General features: G+C 40.3%; 1 protein-coding gene across 6 annotated transcripts in view; it reads left to right on the top strand.

Annotated features, from left to right (window-relative positions):
• The window catches only part of Elf1 (E74 like ETS transcription factor 1), a 92,934-nt gene that overhangs the window by 60,261 nt on the left and 10,661 nt on the right, over positions 1–22,012 (top strand). For 5 of the 6 annotated variants that reach the window (XM_034497360.2, XM_034497362.2, XM_076930680.1 and 2 more), the window contains 3 exons: positions 13,840–14,020; positions 18,555–18,662; positions 20,109–20,273. In XM_034497360.2, the coding sequence (XP_034353251.1) occupies positions 13,840–14,020; positions 18,555–18,662; positions 20,109–20,273 (454 nt within the window). The remainder of the gene's footprint in view (positions 1–13,839; positions 14,021–18,554; positions 18,663–20,108; positions 20,274–22,012) is intronic. The other variant, XM_076930682.1, reaches the window with a different exon arrangement.

Raw genomic sequence — 22,012 nt, 5'->3', positions numbered from 1 at the left:
ATTATGTTTAATATTTGCTTGGATTCCAATTCTGATTTGTGCACATTCTTTGATACTACCTATTAGGGGATAATTTGTTTTAATAGCTGCTCACCTGTTTCGTTAGTAAGCTTGACAATTCTGCACTTGATTTGTTTGGTTATATGTCTGTTAAATGATGACAGGATGGTGCAAAGGCTATGTGGATTTGATACAGGATCTGGGCTACTGCTTTGAGTTATGCTTTGTGTTTTTAGAATTGTAGGTATCTAGACTAAATATTTTGCTTAAAGTAAAAATTCCTAAGCAGCAACAAAAGAAATAGAGTAAATTACCTCTGAATAATCTCCAAATACGTAACATGAATAGGCCCAAATAATTTAATGGTGAGAAATTTTAAACTTTCATGAATATTTAAACAGTTTCCATTCAGAGTTTCTTAAGTCATTTTTTGCAAAGTGAACATAACAGTGATATTCAAGTCTGGCAAACTGTTCATGGCCACATGTGCAGAATCAACCGGCTCCAAGTAGACACCTTGTTTACAATACTAAGAGCAGGCATTACTGTCCCTGACTTAGTACCTTGGAGGTGACAACCATTTTTCTCTTGAGTATCAACAGAACCATTAGTATCTTGATATCCTTCCTATATAACTAAGGAAAGCTTTGAGCAAAGAGTCTCAGCAGAGGTTGAAGGAGGAATAGTGTCCAGAGACACGGCACTTGAACAGGGATGACTGAAGCTGTTTACACCTTTGGATGCATCTCTTACTTGATGTGCTTGAGTTTATTTTCACTAAAAACCAAACACAATAGCAAACAATAACAAGGTGGACAGCATCTAAGGAGAAACATCCAAAGTTAACTTTGGCCTTAATATACACACACATACATGCATGCCCATGCACACACACGTGCACACATGGAGGGAGGGAGAGAAAGAGGGGAGGGAAGAGGAAGGGAGAGGAAAGGGAATCAAAATGAAAGACCATTCAATCAGTTAAGAAATAAACCAATTTTTGTAGGAATTGGTTCTGTTTTTTACTCTGTGGGTCCTGAGGATTAAACTCAGGCAGTCAGACTTGGGGGCAGAGACCCTTTCCCACTGAGCCATCTCCCTGGCTCTAAGCCAGTTTTTGAAGTTGCTTATTTCATCAGTGTATGCCTGCAATCCCAGAATTTGAGAGGTACAGACATGAAGATCACTGTTGAGTTCAAGACCAGGCTGTGGGGTAGCGTGTGTACGGGTGGCATGACCCACCTCCCCAATTTATTTAGGTTCAGTGTGCTTGCCGAGCATACAAGAGGCCCAGCCCTTAATTCCCAAAGGGCAACAAAAGAAAAGCAGAAACCAAAGGATCCTGTTTCTATTTAGGTAAAATACTGAACGCTTCATGGGTTTATTTTCTTGAGTACTTCCTACATGTTGTATAATTTTAAAAGTTATTTAATTCCTATAGTAATTTTCAAAGACGGTCTCACTTGTATTTTTCTTAACAGACACAGAAAATAAAACTTAGAGAGCCTGGCTAATCTGAACACACAGACAAATTGTTCTCTTTCGAGTGTGTTTAATACTCAGAGTCTGAGTGTTTGCTGCTGCACCATTTTCTCACGTGCATATTTGTAATACAGTTGATGCATGGCAGAATACTGTCAGAGCATGTAATGATAGGATGATGTTCTAAGCATTTGTTCTTTTCACAATCAGAGGTGAAGGAAGTCATTTCAGGAATAAATCTGAGGTCTGCAGAACCCTGGAGGTTGAAAGCTTGGGCTGGGCCCAACCTGACTGAAACACAGGACACAGGAACTTGTGTTAAAATGTGCTATACTTAGCTCGCTCGTGTGTTTACTAGAGAATTCTTAGGGTCAGGAGAGTTTGAAGAAGATGGGAGGAATGAGGCACTAGCCTTGTCAGGGTGCAGTGTGCACATGTGCATGTGTCTCTGTCTGTCTTGGGACAAACATATATACCTACTTGAAAGCCTGCTTGCCTTACACTTGTTTTTTAAAATTTTCTGCATTGAGGGAATTTATCTTTTACAATGATAAATTTTCTTTTTTTTCCTTTTTTCATTTTTTTAATTAAATGTATTTATTCACTTTACAACCCAATATCAGCCTTTCCTCTTCTCCCAGTATCCCCTCATATAAGTACTCCCCCATTCCCTTTAGAAAGGGAAGCCCCACTCTGGGTGTCAACCCCACACTTGACCACTCCGCACATCAAGTTGCTGTGGGACTAGGCACATCTTGTCCCACTGAGGCCAGACAAAGCTGTCTATTTAGGTGTGCGAGATCCACAGGCAACAGGCTCAAGGACTGCTCCTGCTCCAGTTGTTTGGAGGAGCCACATGAAGAAGACCAAGCTGCGCATCTGCTACATATGTGCAGAGGGCCTGGGCCCAGCCAGCGCTTGCTCTTTGGTTGATGATTCAGTCTCTGGGAGCTCCCAGAGGTTCAGGTTACTTGAATCTGTTGGTCCTGTGGAGTCCCTGGCCTCTTCCGGTCTCTCAGTCTTTCTTCCAACTTTCAGTCTTGAAAGACTCCCCTGCTCCATCTAATATTTGGATGTGAGTCTCTGCATCTCTTTCCATTGGCTGCAAGGTGGAGCCTCTCAGAGGACAGTTTTGCTAGGTTTCTGTCTGCAAGCGTAATGGAGTGTCATTAATAGTGTGGGGATTGGCTCTTTCCTGTGGGGTGGGTCTCAGTTTGGGTCAGTCATTGGTTGGCCATTCCCTCAGAGTCTGCTCTATCATTATCCCTGCACATCTTGTAGGCAGGACACATTTTGAGTCAAAGGCTTTGTGGGTTGGTTGCTGTTATCTTTCTACCTGGGAGTCCTGCCTAGCTATAGGAAGTGGTCACTTCAGGATCCATATCCCTCACTGCTAGGAATTTCAGCTAGAGTCTCCCCCTTAGACCATCTGGGGCCTCTTTCTACCCCAGGTCTTTGATACACCCTAGAGATTGTCTTGTCCGCCAGCTGATCCCCCTTTTCTCTCCCCTGCTCTCCCTACACATGATCCTCCCCATCCCCTCTTCCATCCAGTTCCCTCCTTCATAGACCTCAAATATTTATTTTGTTTCCCCTTCTGAGAAAGATTCAACTGTCTTCCCTTGTGCTCTCCCTGTTATCTGGCTTCTTTGGGTCTGTCGATTATAGCATGGTTATGTTGTACTTTTTGGCTAATATTCACTTACAAGTGAGTACATACCGTGCATGTCCTTTTGGGTTTGGGGTTACCTCACTCAAGAAGATATTTTCTAGTTCCATCCATTTGCCTGTGAAATTTATTATGTCATTGTTTTTAAAGGCTGAATAGTATTACATTGTGTAGATATACCACATTTTCTGTATCCATTCTTCAGTTGAGAGGCATCTAGGTTGTTTCTAATTTCTGGCTATTAAGAATAAAGCTCCTACAAGCATAGTTGAGCAAGTGTCCTTGTGGGATGGTGGAGTATCTTCTGGGAATATGTCCAGGAGTAGAATAGCTGGGTCTTGAAGTAGAACTATTCCCAATTTTCTGAGAAACTGCCAAGTCGATTTCCAGAGTGGGTGTACAAGTTTGCATTCCCACCAGCAGTGGAGAAGTGTTCCCCCTGTTCCACATCCTCACCAGCATGGCTGTCCTTTGAGTTTTTAATCTTAGCCATTCTGAAGGGTGTAAAGTGGAATCTCAGAGTGGTTTTGACTTGCATTTCCCTGATGACTTAGGATGTTGAACATTTTTTTTAAGTCCTTCTTGGCCATTCAAGGTTCTTCTGTTGAGAATTCTCTGTTGAGCTCTGTACCCCATTTTTAAATTGGATCATTTGGATTACTGATGCCTAACTTCTTGAGTTCTTTATATATTTTGGATATTCACCCTCTGTTGGATGTAGGGTTAGGGAAGATCTTTTCCTAATCTGTAGGCTGTCATTTTGTCCTGATGATGGTGTCCTTTGACTTACATAATCTTTTCAGTTTCATGAGGTCCCATTTATTAATTCTTGAACTTAGTGCCTGAGCCATTGGTGTTCTGTTCAGAAAGTTGTCTCCTAACCAACAAGTTCAAGGCTATTCTTCACTTTCTGTTCTATTAGATTAAGTGTGTCTGGTCTTATATCGAGGTCTTCGATCCATTTGGACTTGAGTTTTATGCAGGGTGATGAATATGGATCTATTTGCATTTTTTAAAAATGCAGACATCAAATTAGGTCAACATCATTTGTTGACAATGTTCTCTTTTATCCACTGTATGGTTTTGGCTTCTTTGTCAAAACCCAAGTGTCTGTAGGTGTGTGGGTTTATTTTGGGGTCTCTGATTCATTTTCATTGGTTCACTTGTCTGTTTCTATACTAATACCATGCAGTTTTTATAGGTTTTATTTGTTTGGTTTTTTGTTCAGGATCATCTTAGTTATTCTGAATTTTTTTGTTTTTCCTTATGAAGTTGAGAATTGTTCTTTCAAGATCTGTAAAGTGTAAGACTTTTTACCCTGCTTTTTGTTTGAGGAAAATGTTTTGCTCTTTGGCTGTGAGCTGTTTCTAGAGAGCTGTGCAGGATGTTTCACAATCACCATGCAACAGATGGAGAGCTGCTGTTAGGGAAACTTGGCAAACAAGTTCTGTGAGCGCTCTTATGTTTTTTAATATCTAAAAGCTTGTTGGAAACTTGAACTTGCCTGACAGCACTAAAGTAGCACTTTGTAGTTTTTGAGTCTTCATCTAGGACTGCAGGGCCTGCTTTAGTGAGAGAATTGGACAGGCTTATTAGCAGAAACACGAACTGTACTGCTTCCATTGGTTCCTTCACTTCTCCTTTAAGCTGATGGTATTGGCTCATAACTTACGTGATGAACCATGACTAAGGGAAACTACAGGGGACAGTGTTGAAATGTGAGGAACTGCCCTTGGTTTGATTTGTATTATTGTTGCTAAAATGTTGGCTGAATTTTTGCGTTTAACATATGCTCTAGGATTTACTTGTATATAATATTTTTTTCCTCTTGAGCTATTAAGAATTCCAGTAAAGTTAGAAAAACCTATGAAAGTCAGTTTTACTCTCTATAGTGAGGTGGACTTTTAGAAGCAGATTCTTTAAAAACTGATTTGATAGACTTTTGATTCCAGGAAATCTTTCTTCTTTAGTCCTCAGGGTTTGTGGCTTGCTTTGTTTCTGTTCCACAAACAAAATGAAAGTTATGTAAAATGCCAAGTAGGAAAAGATCTGTAATATATGTTTAGATTTCTGTCATTTAGAGACTTTCATGAGTAATAAAGAATTGACAAATGCAGTTTTGAATAATCCTTTATATCAGTGGTCCTAGACTCTGTGTGCAAATCGGACTCACTTGGGCAAGTTTATTTATAGGCTCTGCCCATATCCCCAGATACTCTGAATTACCTGGTACTTATTTGGTGTTTTAAAATGTTTCTCAGTATACAGTCAAGGTTAAGTAATGCTGGGATTTAGTGAAGTTCTCCATCTCAAATAACAGGTAGAACTGGGATGTGGCTCAGTGGTACAGTATCTGCTTAGCATGTGGATGGGATGCCCTGAGTTTTATTTTCTGATTTCCAAGGATAGGGCTGGGTTTAAAGAAGTAGAAAAGATGACTAATTTAATTACTTAAATGAGGTAAGCTTTTAGACATGTTTGGAGAGAATCTACTTTATTTAGAAAAGGGTTTATATAGAATAGGCTAGCCTAAAACTTGTCATAGAAATAAGGATGCCTGCCCTTGATTTAAATGAGTAGCCAGGAAAATAGAATCTAATATTTTTTTAAGGCAGATTAGAAAACTATGATGTACAGTGGTTTGAATAAGGATGACCCCCATAAGCTGGGCAGTGGTGGTACACGCCTTTAATCCCAGCATTTGGGAGGCAGAGGCAAGCATATTTCTGAGTTTGAGGCCAGCCTGGTCTACAGAGTGAGTTCCAGGACAGCCAGAGCTACATAGAGAAACCCTGTCTCAAAAAACAAAAACAACAACAACAACAACAAAGAATGACCCCATAGGCTTATATATTTGAGTGCTTAGCCATCAGGGAGTGTCTTGAGAAAGATTAGAAGGATTTGGAGGTGTGGTCTTGTAGGAGTAGGTGTGGTCTTGTTTTGTTAGAGGAAGTGTGTCACTGGGAAGCCCCTGCCAGCCCTGTCCCATGTGTGTGTGTGTGTCTGTGTGTATCAGGACACAGCTCTTAGCCATTGCTTCAGTGCCATGAATGCTGCCATGCTTCTACCATGATGACAATAGACTAAACCTCTACAGTTGTAAGCAAACCCCACTTAAATGCTTTCTTTTATAAGAGCTGCCTTGGTCATAGTGTCTCTTCATTAGCAATAGGAAAATGCCCAAGAGAGGCTGTTACTTTATTTATTTAAGGAAACATCAGGACTAGGAGTGTACCTGAGGTATAACACTTGCCTGCATGCTCAAAGACCTGGGTTTGATACCAGCACAACAAAAAAGTAATGAATAATAAAAGTAGAAATTTTATAAAAGAAACTACAGATTTTCTTTAGGTGTTGTCATCATTTTATAAATAACTTAAATTTTTATTTATCTTTTGAGTTGCTATTGTCATTTATTGGCTTCAAACTGCTGTGGTCAAGTAATCCTTCATCTTAGTCTTCCTGGTATTGGGGACTACAGGGACATGCTACTGTGCTCAGTGTTCTGACCTCTTGAAGCTCTTTTCTAAAGTCATTCTGGAAAAGGAGTTAGATTTTAAACAATGTAGAAAAAACATGAGTTGAAATCTGAAGAATAAAGTCTATTCTTAATTTAAAAGAAGCAGCAAATTTATTTATGTCTGTAGTTTATTTTCATAAAGTTTTGGTATTAGGATAGAAGGACTCAGTTTTCAAACAGTAGATGTAAAGCTAATTTAAATTGAGTTTTGTTAGGGGTAGAATTTGTCCAAGTTAACCCCTCTTCATCTATTGAAGTCCTAACCTATGTTACCAGAGTAACAGACTTCATCTGGAAACAGGATGGCATTGTCAATGTAGTTAGAATGAATGGAGTGAACCCTTACAGGGTGGTTCTTTATAAAAGGGGGAAGCTCAGACCCAGACAGACATGGGAAGGATGTCATGTGAGTGTGAAGACAGCCAATACAGGTCAAGGAGAATTGAATAGCTCTACAGAAGGAACCAGCCATATACCAATACCTTCACATTGAATGCAGACTTTAGAACTGTGAGAAGACATTACTGTTGTTGAAGGCACTCCGTTTTTGGTACTTATTATGGCAGTTTAAACAGATGGATTCAGATTTTTCTGTACTTACTTTAAAAATCTAAATCTTAGATAATTGAACATGTAAAATTCATGTTTGCTCAAACATCTTCTCTCCATGGCCCTGGCTAGCCTGAAACTTGGTGTGTAGATCCTGGCCTTAACTCTTAGCAGTTCTCCCGTGTCTACCTCTATAGAGTGCAGGATTACTCTGTGAGAAGTTTTATAAAGTGTAGTCTTGAGTGTTTGGATTCTTGATGACTCATACCTTAGTCAGCTGCTAGTCAATCCAGAGAAAAGGCAATTTATCTTGAGTTCAGATCAGCAGCTTAAGTTACTGGAGTATGCATTTTCTGTCCATTTATGGTAATAGGGCCCAATATCTTGTATTCACCTGAGAGGTGTTATTTACTTCAGGCTTCTTACTTTACTACTTCTATTTTTTAATCTATTTATGTTTTATTTTTGTATGTGTTTGCCTGCATATATGTCTGTGTAGCACATGTATGCCTGCCATGGAGACCAGAAGAGGACATTGGCTTGCTGGGACTGGAGTTATAGATAGTTGTGGGCTCCCATGTGAGTGCTGGGACTCAAACGCAGGTCCTCTGGAAGAGCAGCTAGTTTTCTTAAGCAGTGAGCCATCTCTCCAGCTCCTTGTGTTCTTATGAACATGTGAGTTGTTTATTTCATGTGACTTGATAGCACCTTGAAGAAGTGGGAGGTGAACCACTTTGAAATAAACTCATAATTTTTCAAAAAAAAATTGAAATTATGATATAATTTCAACATTTCTCTCTTCCCTTTCCTCTTTCCAAACCCTCCCATATACCCATCCTGACTCACCTTCAAATTCATGGTCTCTATTTTCACTTGTTATTGTATACATCTATACATGTATGTGTATATGTATAATTTATATATAAATATATTATATATAATATACATATTATAACATCTAATATATATATATATATATATATATATATATATATATATATATATATTCATTCTTAAGTATCCTTCAACCCTGGCAGATCAAGTCTCTGCAAGATTAAGCACATCCTCTTCAGTTGAGGCCAGACAAGGCAGCCCTGTTGGGGAATGGATTCCACAGTCAGGCTACAGCTTTAGGGGCAGTTGTTGGGGGACCCATATGGAGACTGAGCTGCACATCTGCTTCCTATGTGCTGAGGGCTACAGTCCAGCCTGTGAATGATCTATGGTTGGTGGCTCAGTCTCTGAGAGCTCCCAAGGCTCCAGGTTAGTTGACTCTGTTGGTCTTCCTGTAGAGTTCCTATCCCCTTCAGGGCCTTCAATTTGTCCCCCAACAATTCCATAAGAGTTCCTGACCTGATGTAACAGGAAGAAGATAATGTTAAAGCCACACTGTAAATGTAATCATTGATTTTATTTCCTCAGAGGACATGATGAGATGAGAGATGTACCCAAGCTTTATGAATGCATGTCTTGGGCTGAGCCCAGAGCATTTCTATCTAACTATCCCTAGACCTAGGTAGACCCAGAAGCTTCTAGCCTCTGCACAATCTAATCTTCTGTGATCCTGGACCTTGAAGACTTCAGTTTCTAGCCTCTGTCTGCTAACCTAGGCCTAGAATGTTTTAGCCTCTGAGACTTACTGCTGAATAAATTCACTCCTTCTAGCTTCTAGCTTCTGAACTCTGGCTGCCTGCCCAGTTCAACTCAGCTATTCTGGCTCAAACACCTCTTCAAGATGACTGATTCAAACTGGCTTTGCTAGGCTTCTGACTGAATTGCTCTGCTGGGAAAGACTGCCTCTGAACTCTGTGAACTGAACTGCTCTGAACTGAACTGAACTGAACTGAACTGAACTGAACTCCCTTTCCCTCCATGCTCTTTAAGTTCACTTCTCTTTCCTGTCTGTTCTCGTGAAAGTAGGGCATCCTATCTCTGACTCATTCTGTCATTTTGTCTGACCCTCAATTGATGTCATTGTTTGGGTGTATTATTCTACTGAAGGAGGGTCTGACACTTGAACCCAGACCTTGCTTATTTAGGTAGTCCAGCTAGCCAGCTTGCCCAGCTAAGGCAACTCTTACAGAGGCAAACATTCCGGGATTCTGGGTATCAGAACTGCAGTCTTCATGCCTGCATAGCTAGAGCTTCATCCACCGAGCCCATATACATTTTAACAAGTATTTTAATGTGCAGCTGGTTGAATCAGTGTTAGTCTTCCTTGTTTGTGCTTTCCCGTGTGTAACATCACTACGCCTGTCAATGTTGTCTCGGGGCTCCTATGTGCTTTCTCTGCTTGTTCCATGGTGCTGCCCCCATGTCTCAGAACCAGAACCTCTCTTCTTTTCCTCTCCACTTTGTTTTCTTTTTGATACAATCCGTACTGGCCTGGAAGTCACTATGTAAACCAGGCTGGCCTTGAATTCTCAGAGACCCACCTACTTCTGTCTTCCAAGTGCTGACATTAAAGGTGTTCTTCATATTTGACTAAACTTTTGGACCAAAGGAACTATTTTCTTTCCTTTTCCTCCTCTCGTGCTTCATATTGTTTTTTCTCTGTTTTTTGAGACAGGTGTCCTTATGTAGCCCATGTTGACCTGGATCTGAGTAACTCCAGCAAACCTCAAATTTGGGGTCCTCCAGCCTTAGCTCCCTTGTGGGGAGCAGATGTCACTGTCAGGAATGAACCTCATGAAGGAATCCAGTTAGCCTATGCTGGTTCAAACTTCTAGAGGCTGACCCTGAGTTGTTTAGTTTTTGACATATTTAAGCACAGTGCAATAAGAGCGTGTTCTGTTAGCTGGGTGGTGATGGCACTGTTGGGAAACAGAGGCAGGTGGTTCCCACGTACAGCTTGCTCAGTCTGTGTAATGTTACTTTGATGCATGTTCTCAGGGCTGACCATTTGTTACTGGATAACCAGTTGGATGATCTTCTGTGGGGAAGTCTGTCTCTCTCACTCTCTCTCAACATTTCCTTAGTTGCTTGTTGTTCTTTGTGGAGAGTTGAGGCCTCGTGCTCCTCTGACCATTGGGGTGGGGATGGGGCACAATAAAGAGAAGAGCAAGATACAAATGATCTGATGGGGAAGGGAAAGGGGTTCTAACTAGGGAGCTGGGAGGGAGGTAAATACAGAAGAGAGGAGGTAAAAAAGAAAACCAGTAAGGATTTCTGAAAAAGTCATAAGGTGTCTTAAATTGAGTTTCATTGCTGTGAAGAGACACCATGACAAAGGCAACTCTTTTTTTTTATTTATTTATTTTTTATTGGATATTTTATTTACATTTCAGATGCCATCCCCTTTTCCCATTTCCTCTCCCTAGAAAACCCCTATCCCATGCCCCCTTATCCTTTTTGCTTTTATACAATTTTTTTAATGTTAATCAAAGGCTTCAGCCTTCTGGCCCAGAATCATCTGACAGACCTTAGTGATGCAGAATTATTAAGGGCTGATTACTCTGTCTAGGCAGATATAAACAGTTGACTGTTCTGCAAGTGTGTCCTTTTCTGGACAGTAATTTGTCTGTAGATGGAAAGAGGGCAATACTTGCCTAGAGGCTGTCTCACCACTACTGGAGTAAGTCCAAAAATGTTCAATTTCTTCTTAGAATCCAAGACAGGAAGCTGTCAGGAGCAGACAGGTCTCTAATCAAAATGAACATTAATACAGAAATGTTTGTAACGTCAATTCTTTGGACTTATGATGTTTTGAAAACCAACTATCCATGTAAGGTAATCTGGACTGTTGTCTGTTAACTCTTCTCAGCTATTTCTAAATAAAATATAGAAAACACCCTAACAATAAACTCAAAGCCATGAATTTGCTATAGGCCCTTAACTCACAGGCTAACCATCTCAAATCAGTGTTTGCTTTGAAAAGTAAATGTTTTTTTTTTTACCACCTGTGTATGTGTTTATGTGTTTCACAATGTAAATTCTTGGGCCCCAAGTTTCAGTTTCAAAACTAGTTTTATAGTTTGAAAAGCCAGTTAGTTCTGGCTAACTTTTCTGAAACAGTAAGAAACATTTTGAAGTCAGAGCAAATGTGCTTTAAGATCATTACTTATAAGTTTCATTGCATAGCATTCTTGAAGGTAAGGAAGGATCTGTTTAACACCCAAGATATATATTAACTTCCGGTAATTAAGTTTTTATGACACAAGTAATATTTGGCCTTGCTCTGCAGTTATGTAAACACGTACTTTAAAAGATCAACACTGTTTAGTATAGAGCAAAGGCATAGGTAATTCCAGTGTGGCACATTCTCCAGAGGAAAATGTCACTCTTTGTAAACAGGAACCTTTCCCTGCTTTACTAAGATGTATTTGTGAGGAAACAAAACAATGAAATCCATAGGATAGTTACTAAATGAAGCCACTGATCCTAAAATGAACCCGGAACTAATTTCTGTTGTTAGAGTTAAAGTTCTAATAAGCCCATATAAATGATATTTTATTTATAAGCAAAATGCCTAGAGTGGTCAGATCTAGGGCTATTCTAACTTATTTTCTAGCTATAAGGCCCCTTGTTACTTGCTGTTTCTCCTGGCCATGCAGTTCTGGTCCATTCAGCTTCCTCCTCTTTGTCGGTCCTCTTCCCTCTCACTCCCTGCTCATGGGGGCAACCACACCTTGAGGAACCAGTTTTAGCAGCAGGATACAAGCAGCATCAGACAGGCCCACCATGAATTCCTCCCCTGATTTTTTTTCTCTTCTCTTTACTCTCCTCTGTAATGACCATTAGTGAGATGATTAAGGGAATTTGAATCAGATTTGTACATTAGTTAATAGTAGAGTATTCATTTCCTGCTTCTGATATTTTGTCCATATTCATTTGTGATATTTTAAAATATTTGTGATACTTTGTAGAGATACTATATTTAGGAAATAAGCCAATATTTTGGGTTAAAAAGGTAGTCAGAGGGTTGGAAAGATGGCTCAGCAGCTAAGAGCTCTGGTTGTTCTTCCAGAGGACCAGATTCAATTCCCAGCAGCACATGGTAGCTCACAACTGTCTGTAACTCCCATATTTCAGTTTAAGGAGGTCCAATGCTCTAGCCTCTTGAGAGGCACTGCACACATGTGGTGCACAGACATACATGATGATGAAATACACATAAACATTAAAAAATAGAGGTATTGTGTACTACCACTTTAAAACATATCAGACCAGTGTCAGAGGCTCACAATAGAGGTAGATGATTACGTGTTAGAATTAATTTTACAACTTTCTAAGTTAGAAATTATTTCAAAATAAGAAATTTAAAGGAAGGCAAGCATGGTGGCTTATCCCTGTTATCCCTGTACTTGGGAACCTGAGGCAGAGGAGTGTTGTGAGTTCAAAGCTACTCTGGCCTACATAGTAAGTTCCAGGGTAGCCTGAGCTACATAACACCATGAAACAACACAAAAGAGAAAGGAAATAGCTAAAATGATTTTTAGAGTGTCGTTAAAAACCTCTTGGGGGAATTTTCTCAATGGTAAAGTGAAACAGCTGGATGAGGATAAAGATTTCAGTTCTGATACTCCATAAACTTTGGTTTTGGTGTTAGTTTGAGACAGGGTCTTACCACATAGCTTTGGTGGGCTGGAATTCAGTGTGTAGATCAGGCTGTTTCCAGATACATGGGGCTCTAACAGCTTCTGCCTTTCCAGTGCTTGGATTAAAGGCATGTGCCACCACACCTACCTAAAATTTTGTAATTTTATACAGGCATTAGTAGGAAAAATTCATAACCTTAATACAGTCACCTTAAAGAGGACAGTAATAGAAATTGAAAGTTAATTGTTTACATATGAGTCAAAGGATGTTAAAATCAAGGCTTCCATGCCAAGTATAATAATTAAACCGAGACTTTCTACTGTGCTGAAACTTTACTCAGAGCTTATTTAATTATACATTATTGTATGTATTTCACTTCCCAGCTGATGCTTTGGCATAACTTTAAAACATATTTTATTTTTTAATGCCACGCCATATTAAAATGTACTTTTAGAATTAACCAATGAAAACTCAGTTATTAAGATGAAGAATCAGACATGTTGGGCACACCTGTAATCGAAGCACTTAAGAGACGTGAACAGGTGTCAGGAGTTCCTGATCATCTTCTGGTAAACAACCATCAGGGTAGCCTGAGATACACAAGACCCCATCTCTTAAAAAAATGAGGCAAGATTAATTGTTAACGTTTCAGTGTTAGAAGTTCATAGTCCTTACAGCATAAAAAGATGGTTAAAATGTAAGTGGTGGAGTGAGTATGGTGGGATATGCTTGTATCCCAGAATTTAGGGAAGTGAGTTTGAGATCAGCCTGGCCTACATAGAGAGGGTCTGTCTCAAAAAACTAAGAGACAGACAGACAGACAGACAGACACACAGACACACACACACACACACACACATACACACATACACACAAGCACACACACACACATACACACACACACACACACAGAGGATCGTATGGGGAATAAATAGGGTTGGGTATAAATCAGTGGTTGAGTTCTTGTCTAGCTTGTGTTAGGTCCTCGATGTAGTCCCTATTTAATAAAATATATACAAATAAATGTTTTTTTATTGTATCCAACTAAAGCAGAACTTTTCTGCCCCTCCATCCCTTGCAGCTTGGCGATCCTGCTATCTTTCCTGCTGTCATTGTGGAACACGTTCCTGGTGCTGATATTCTCAATAGTTATGCTGGTCTCGCCTGTGTGGAAGAGCCTAATGACATGATTACTGAGAGCTCGTTGGATGTTGCTGAAGAAGAGATAATAGACGAGGATGATGACGACATCACTCTTACAGGTCAGATGCTCAGTGTCTGGGCCAGGGGTTTCTAAGTGCTTGGCCTTTTATCCAAATATATGAAAATATGGGCTCATACAGATTTGCAAAGGTAAGGTAAGTTTATTCATAGCAGAGCAATAATAGAGATTATAAAGGGGTATTCTATGAGCCACGGCATGAGATTATTCAAGGGCCTCAGGATAAAACTTAGGGTCTTTTAAAAGTAGGGTTTAAAAGGAGGGGCTGAGTACTAAAGGGTATAGCTCGTGTGCTTTACTTTAATTGAGAGATTAAGTATATAATTATTTTTTTCTATTATGCATTCCCCATAGCACGAGGTATCTGGTTTTAATTATATGCATGTCATTTATATATAGTCAGAAGATGATAAATACAGTGAGTTCTCTAACAGGTTACTGGAAGACACAGTTTTGCCTTGCTGTGCATGTACCCGAACCCAGTTCAGGGTAGATATGCCTTGTATTTCTTATACTCGCATATACTGGAAACACTCTTGACTACAGTCTTCTCTCGATTGTTAGGACATGGGGAATTTATATTATGGTTAAGAAATGTACAGCCTGGTGTAGGTCATGGTGAAGGGGTTATAAAGTTTCTAACTGTATGGTTTGGAGATGGGTGGGGTGTGCATAGTATGTGCATTTCTAGTCTTAAAAGAAATTGTTCTGGAAATAGATGTAATAGGTAGAGTAGTAGGTTTTGGTGGCATTGTAGCTACCTTGTTCTCAACTCTGCCTTAGCATGGGGCACAATACCTGACACATAGTACCTATTCTATGAAAACTTCTTGCATCAGTAGTTTATGCTAGCAGATACTTAAACTGAAGTTAGAATATTGAAAACAAAGTTATATTAATGAATGAATAAGTAAATTATTAGAACTGGACATGTCTACATGTAGGTGCTTGTCTATTTAAGAAGTTAACACATGATCGAGTGCCATTTTAAATTAGAACAGGAAGGAAGAATGATTGTGTGGCTATTTGGTGGGGGAGAGAAAAGAAAGATTCCTACATAAAAATCATACCAAAAGAGCATATGACTTAGGTTAAAGCTCAGGGCGCTATTCCAGAGGACCTGGTCTCAGTTCCCAGCACTGAGATGGTAGTTTAACAACAGTCTGTAATCCTAGTTCTAGGGAATTTGGTACCCTCTTTTGACAACCCCCAAGGGTACCAGACATGCATATGGTAGACAGACAGACAAGACAGACAGGCAAAAAGCACTTATACACATAAAAATAAATATTTTTTAAAGTACTAAAGTAGCAAAGTAGATACCAAGTCAATAAAATGTTTAATATAGGAAAAAACTTTTAAAAGTTATTTCTTGATATATTTAAGTAGCAAAAGGTTTTCTATGTGTGGGAAGGAGCAGAAAGAACATTGGCATTTTCAGCAAACATTGGAAACATTTTCTATTCCTTCCCCAAATTATAACCAAAATAAAAAGGGAAGTGACTATGTGTAGAGACAGCTTAAAAATAGGTTAGCAACTGTAAATGGACATGGAATTTGATTGGTTATGTGAATGAGTAAAAATATAAATGTTTATGAGCAAGAGTTATTGCTTAATAAACAAATATACATAGTGTGCTAGATGCATGGGGCACAAGTTTATAATCCCAGCCCTTGGGAAGTAGAGACAGGAGACCCAAGATAAGCCTCATAATAATGTATCTCAGAAAGAAGAAAAGAACAAAAGGAATGTGAAATGAAATGAGGAGATAGACAGACAGGTTCCTTCCTAGAGTATAGCGAAGTCCAGTAGGTATCAGAAAGTGAGCCGCATCTTAAAAGCCAGATTACTTGTAGTTCATGTCTTCCTCCTCTCTTCTCTCACCACTCCAGCCCTTACCTTGTCTCTGCTTATCTAAGCAATGTGATGAAAAGGGGAAGAAGTTTTAATTCCTGCCGTTCCAGAATTGGGATGGTAGTATCAAGCCTCTGAGAAGCTGGGGGAAGGAAGGCCGAGGACGAGGCTTAGAACAGCACTGCCTTGTGGCCAGAGTTAGTATAACATGGTGCCTCCCACTGTAGCTAGCAGAAAGAAACATTTCCTTGTGGGTTAAGATGCTGGCCTGCTTGGTTTCTTTCTCCCATGCTTACTGACAACTGTCTTCTCCCTTGTCTTCAGAGAATCTTCCTGATTACTCTCTCCAAGCCCACATGTCCTAGTGCATTGACAGAATAATGATTTAGTCTACTGTGATGACCTCATCTTAACTGGCCTCTCTAAAGACACTCTCTGTGCGCCCTCTGTGGTGTCTTCTGTTGCTTGCTTTGGTTGTGGTAATGGCTGTTCCTGGTGCTGGGGATGGAATCCAGCACCGGTGGTTGTGAGGCAAGTGCTCTTCTGCTGTCCCATCACCACCTGAGAGGGATTGTGAGGGATGAAAATGGCAATATGTAGTTATTTGATGTTAAATTTTCATACATGATGATATCATTGTGTTAGGCTCCTTTTAGAAAATGTGCTGAAATACTTAGAGATAAAATATGGAGTAGCAGGCCCAGATTTGTAGTCCCAAGACTTGGTAGGCGGAGATAGAAGGATCAGCTATTGTAGGCCAGCCTTAGCCACATAGTGAGTTTTAGGCCAGCATGGGCTATAATAAGGACCTGTATTAAAATTGAAAAAAAAAAAACAAACAAACAAACAACTAGGTCTGGTGAAAAAGGCTCAGAGAGTAAAGGCACTTGCTGCCAAATGCCTGGTGACCTGAGATTGATCCTGGGGACACACAAGGTGGCCAGAAAGGACCAACTCCTTCAGCTTGCCCTCTGACCTCCATACACATGCTGTAGTATGAATATACATCATGCAAGTAAATGAAAAATTACAAAAATAACAAAACAACCAAACAAATGAGTAAAAGTGGAGATTTGGATTCCTTCACAGTGATTTTTTGTAGGAAGTAAGGACTTGTGGGAGGGCGTGGGTGAAAGATTAACCACTTGTTGATTGTGCTTGAAGCTGTGAATGAACACAGAGGCCTTTATTATATTTATGCCTTATAACTTTGATTTTGTCCGAAATCTCTCATAATATGAAGATTAGTTACTTTATGGTGGTGAATGCCTGTGATCTCACAACTCAAGAGAGAGAAGTAGGAGGATCACCCTAAGTCTGAAGCCAGCCTGGTCTATGATTATACAACAGACACGACCACTAAGAGCCAAAAAAGGGCTGGGGAGATGACTCTTATTGTAAAAGGCTAACGACCTGTGTTGAGTCCCCAGAACCCATGGGAAAGGGGAAGGACAAAACAACCCTACCAACGTGTCTTTTGACCTCCCTGCACACTTTGTAACATGGTCCAGACACGTACCACACACACACACACACACACACACACACACACACACACAATGATAATGATTTCCCCCCACCCTCTATTAAAAAACAAAACCAAAAGGCAATTGACTGGTGGCTGACACCTGGGGTTCCCAGCACTTGGGAGGGTGAGGCGGGAGTATCTCTGCAAGTGTGAGGCTAGCCAAAGCTACAGTGCATGTCTTAGTTTGCTTCTTTATTGATGCGATAAACACAATGCCCCACCCCAAACAGCTTGGGGAAGAAAGGGTTTATTTAGCTTACACTTCCCCATCCCCCCCGAGGCCATGGAGCAGTGCTGCTTACTAGCTTGCTCTCAGTGGTTTGCTCAGCCTACTTCCCCATTCCCACCCTCCCACCCCCGCTTCAGCCTTTTAAATTTATTTTTTATTTTATGTGCACAAGTATTTTGTCTTTATATAATGTAAGAGTGCATCATATGCCTTCAAGTGCTTGAGGAGACCAGAAGATGACGTTGGCCTCCTGGAGCTTAACTTAAAGGTGGCTGTGACCCACCATGCAGTGCTGGGAAACAAATCCCAGAATTCCTCAAGAACAGCTAATGCCCTTAACTGATAGGCTATCTCTCTAGACTCCCACCTGCACCTGCTTTCTTTACCTACTCCAGGGTGGTGCCACCCACAGTGGGCTGGGCACTCCTGAGTCAATGCATGCCAATCCGATGGGAACAGGTTTTCAAATGAGATTCCTACTTTTCAGATGACTCAAGCTTTTGTCAGGTTGACAAAAAACAAACAAGAAAAACAAAACAAACAAACAAACAACAACAACAATCTCCCCCGCCCCCCTAGAATAATGTAAAACCTTCTACATATCCACCTCAGATTTATTATTATGGCATATGTTCTGTATCTTGTAGTTTATATTCATACAAGCTACAAGCTCCATATTCAATGGTATATTTTGCCTCAGGAGATAAACACTGTGGCTGAATTTCAGAGTAGCACATACTATTTCAGAGTAGCACATATTATTTCAGAGTAGCACATACTGTTTCAGAGTAGCACATACTGTTTCAGAGTAGCACATACCGTTTCAGAGTAGCACATACTGTTTCAGAGTAGCACATATTATTTATTTCAGAGTAGCACATATTATTTCAGAGTAGCACATACTGTTTCAGAGAAGCATATACTGTTTCAGAATAGCTAATACTATTCTTTCTTTATTGCAGTTGAGGCTTCTTGTCATAATGGAGATGAAACAATTGAGACCATTGAGGCTGCTGAGGCACTCCTCAATATGGATTCTCCTGGCTCTATACTGGATGAAAAGCGAATCAGTGAGTGCTAATGACCATGACCACTCATGTCTGTACCTTGTCATCTCCATTAGAGAGTAAATGTCAGGAGAACAGAAGAGGCTGTTTTTCTTTTGTGGGTCCCAAGCACATTGTAAAGGACACATTCTAGTTGTGTACCTTTTTTTTTTTTATAAAAGTTCTGTTTAGCTGATTTAAAATTTGACGAACTTTTTAGAAAAGTAATTTGTCCTTTATGAAATAGTAGGTTATGCAAAATCTTGTCTCTTTTCCCCCAACATAATATTTTTTATTAATTATTTTTAGAATTTCATACTGTACATCCCCATTACACTTGCAAACTCTTGCCTCTTCACCTGTTTTTTACTTTTTAAAATTTTATGTGCATCAATGTTTTGCCTGCAAGAATACATGCGCACTGCATGTGTGTAGTATCAATAGAGGCAGGTGTTTAATATCCCAGAACTGGAGCTAGGAAGTTGTGGGACATGAGGTGGGTGCTAGTGACTGAACCCCAGTCTCTGGAAGAGCACCAAGTGTTCATAACTGCTGAGCCAACTTTCCAGCCTCTCATTGGATTTTAACTGGACTAGTATAATATAGTCATCTCTACAGATAGTTGTATTGAATAGGCAAAAAACTAGTGACAAATGTCCTAACCATTTGTTGTATAAAATTCCTGGCCAGCTTATTAACCTCTCTTTAAATCCATTTCTTCTCTGGGCCTTTGACAAGGGAGAACAGAAGCTTGAAGGCATAGTTACTAAGAACGTATGGCATGTGTGATGTGCACAGTGCTGTGTGAGGAGGTAACATGTGTATGACAGAAGAAGAATAGCGATCACTTTCTCCACTCTTACAGTTTAATTCCACCATCATGCATGTGTGTAAGTGAGTATAAAAGCCAGAAACAAAGGCCCTAGAAGTGGGAGCACGATTTTCTGTGGCAGTGGGTACTCTTGCTTTATGGAGAGAATGTTTTAACCAATGACAAGTAGACTTTTCATTAGATAGAGAAGACAGAAATGAATATTCAACTTACAAGGAGTAGATCAAGCACTAACTCGTAAAATAGTTTCTTGAGAGAAAGATGTTTTTGTATGTCTGACTAAAGTGGTCAGCTTCATGGTGAGAGCGGGATGAGATGGAACGGTAGGCTTGGCTTACGGGAAGTGAGACGCGTGCTGTGAAGTTTGAGATGGTTGTCTTATTTTTCCTCAGTACATTACAGGGAGATGTTTTTGGCTATGATTTTTCTTTCTCGTTTTTGGAGAATAAAGCATTTGTACAGAGGTCTAATGCCGTGGGTGGTAGACTGGGGTAAGAGACTGCTGGTAGGAAACGAAGCCTGGGCTGCTTTAGGATCCTGGATAGGGGCAGAGGAAATAAAAAGCAGAGAGTTTATACAAAAAGATGTGACTTTGTTTATAATACGAAACTGATTATAATTTATTTCATTTCCATTAGATAATAATATATTTAGCTCCTCTGAGGATGACATCATTGCCCCAATCACCCATGTGTCCGTAACATTAGATGGGATTCCTGAAGTGATGGAAACTCAGCAAGTACAAGAGACAAATGCAGACTCCCCAGGAGCCTCATCCCCAGAGCAGCCTAAAAGGAAGAAAGGTGCGTGTCTAAGTTGCTTGGGTCACACAGTGACTATTGATGTGGACTTCACACACTGTTTATTACAGGTGCTTCTACACCAGGTAAGATGCGTAAGAGCGATGAGGACACAAACAGGTTCAAGCATTTCTTCATATTTGCCACTAAAAAAATCCTAGGCACTTATAAGAGTTGATCTAGCCGGGCGGTGGTGGCGCACGCCTTTAATCCCAGCACTCGGAAGGCAGAGGCAGGAGGATTTCTGAGTTCGAGGCCAGCCTGGTCTACAGAGTGAGTTCCAGGACAGCCAGGGCTACACAGAAAAACCCTGTCTCGAAAAACCAAAAAAAAAAAAAAAAAAAAAAAAAAAGAGTTGATCTATCTGACTGACAGATTTTCCAACTCTTTGTCTTTTAGTGTGGGTATGTGTGTATGTGTGTGTGCACGCGCGCGTGTGCGCTGCGCGCTCGCGTGTGTGCACATGCGCCATGGTGCATGAGTGGAGGTTAGAGGAGAATACTTGGTACAGAGTTTGTTCTCTCCTTTCACCGTGTATGACCAAGGTCCAGCTCAAGTTATCTAGCTTGGTGACAAATTGAGCCAACTTGCCAGCCCAGATTTTCCAATTATTAAAGCCTCAAGTTTTTAATCTAAATTTTTTATCCAACATCTTCATCCTTCTCTCAACCAAATAAAACAAAAACCTCTTTGGGTAAGGGTAGGATCCCCTTTGTTTTGAGGGTATAGTTTAAGGTCTTCCTTTTCTTTCATTATTCTTTGTTTTATTATTTTATTTACATCCTGCAAGATTCTGTCTTTTATTCTTTTAATTTTGTTTGTGCACATGCATGTCATTATGGACGCCCACAGAGGCCAGAGGTATCATGTGGGTGCTAGGAAGAGAACCCCAGGCCTCTGTGAGAACATCAAGTATTCTTACTGACATCCGAGTGTCTCTCCAGTCCGTTTATCTGGTTTTGAGAAATGCTCTCCAGTATCCAGACTGGCTTTAAATTCCCTGTGTAGCCAAAAGATCCAAGTGAGCAGCCCCGACTCCTCACGCCCTAGGGCGGAGTCTGAAAACCTTCAGTCTACAAAAGATTCCATTACATGGATCCAGTAAGAGAAAAGTTCAAAAAGTTGGAATTTTGCAGGCAATTGAAGAAAAAAGTGTTAAACCATGTTAAAAGAAGCTTACTACTTTTCACAAATCGAGAGTGTCTTGGTTAGTTTTATTTGTCAGCTTGACCCAGCCTAAAGCCATCTGAGGGGAAAGACTGGATTCAGAAATGTTCTAGGTCAGATTTGTCTTGGGGATATCAGTGGGTCTTGAGTGCTAATTGTGGTTGGAGGCCAAGCAGCCAACAATGGGCAGCACCGTCCCTATGCAAGGTGGTCTTGGGAGGTGTAAGAAAGCTAAGTAAACATGAACTTGAGCCAGCAAACAGTGTTCCTTCACAGTTCCCGTTTAAGTTCCTGCCCTGAGTGTTTTCAAAAGCAAGATACCACTTTACAACAAAGAAACCCACCTCACCTCCAACCACTCCCTCACAAAAAAGGCACACCTGGTCATTTTGGCCTTGGGCCTCAAATTGACAGAGCCATTTGCCTTTGCCTCCACCTTCCAAGTGCAGGGATTATAGGTATGTGCCACCAAACACAGCTCTGTGGCTAATTTTTTAAGCCCAAGTTTTGTCTATGTTAAGAATATTTAAAATTTTAAGATAAAGCACTGGTGTGGTGATCTCAGAGAAAATCCA

Source organism: Arvicanthis niloticus, chromosome 3 (assembly GCF_011762505.2).
Source record: "Arvicanthis niloticus isolate mArvNil1 chromosome 3, mArvNil1.pat.X, whole genome shotgun sequence".
Lineage (NCBI taxonomy): Eukaryota > Metazoa > Chordata > Mammalia > Rodentia > Muridae > Arvicanthis > Arvicanthis niloticus.
The sequence above is the reverse complement of the archived record's forward strand: the minus strand, read 5'-3'. Positions and strand labels throughout refer to the sequence as shown.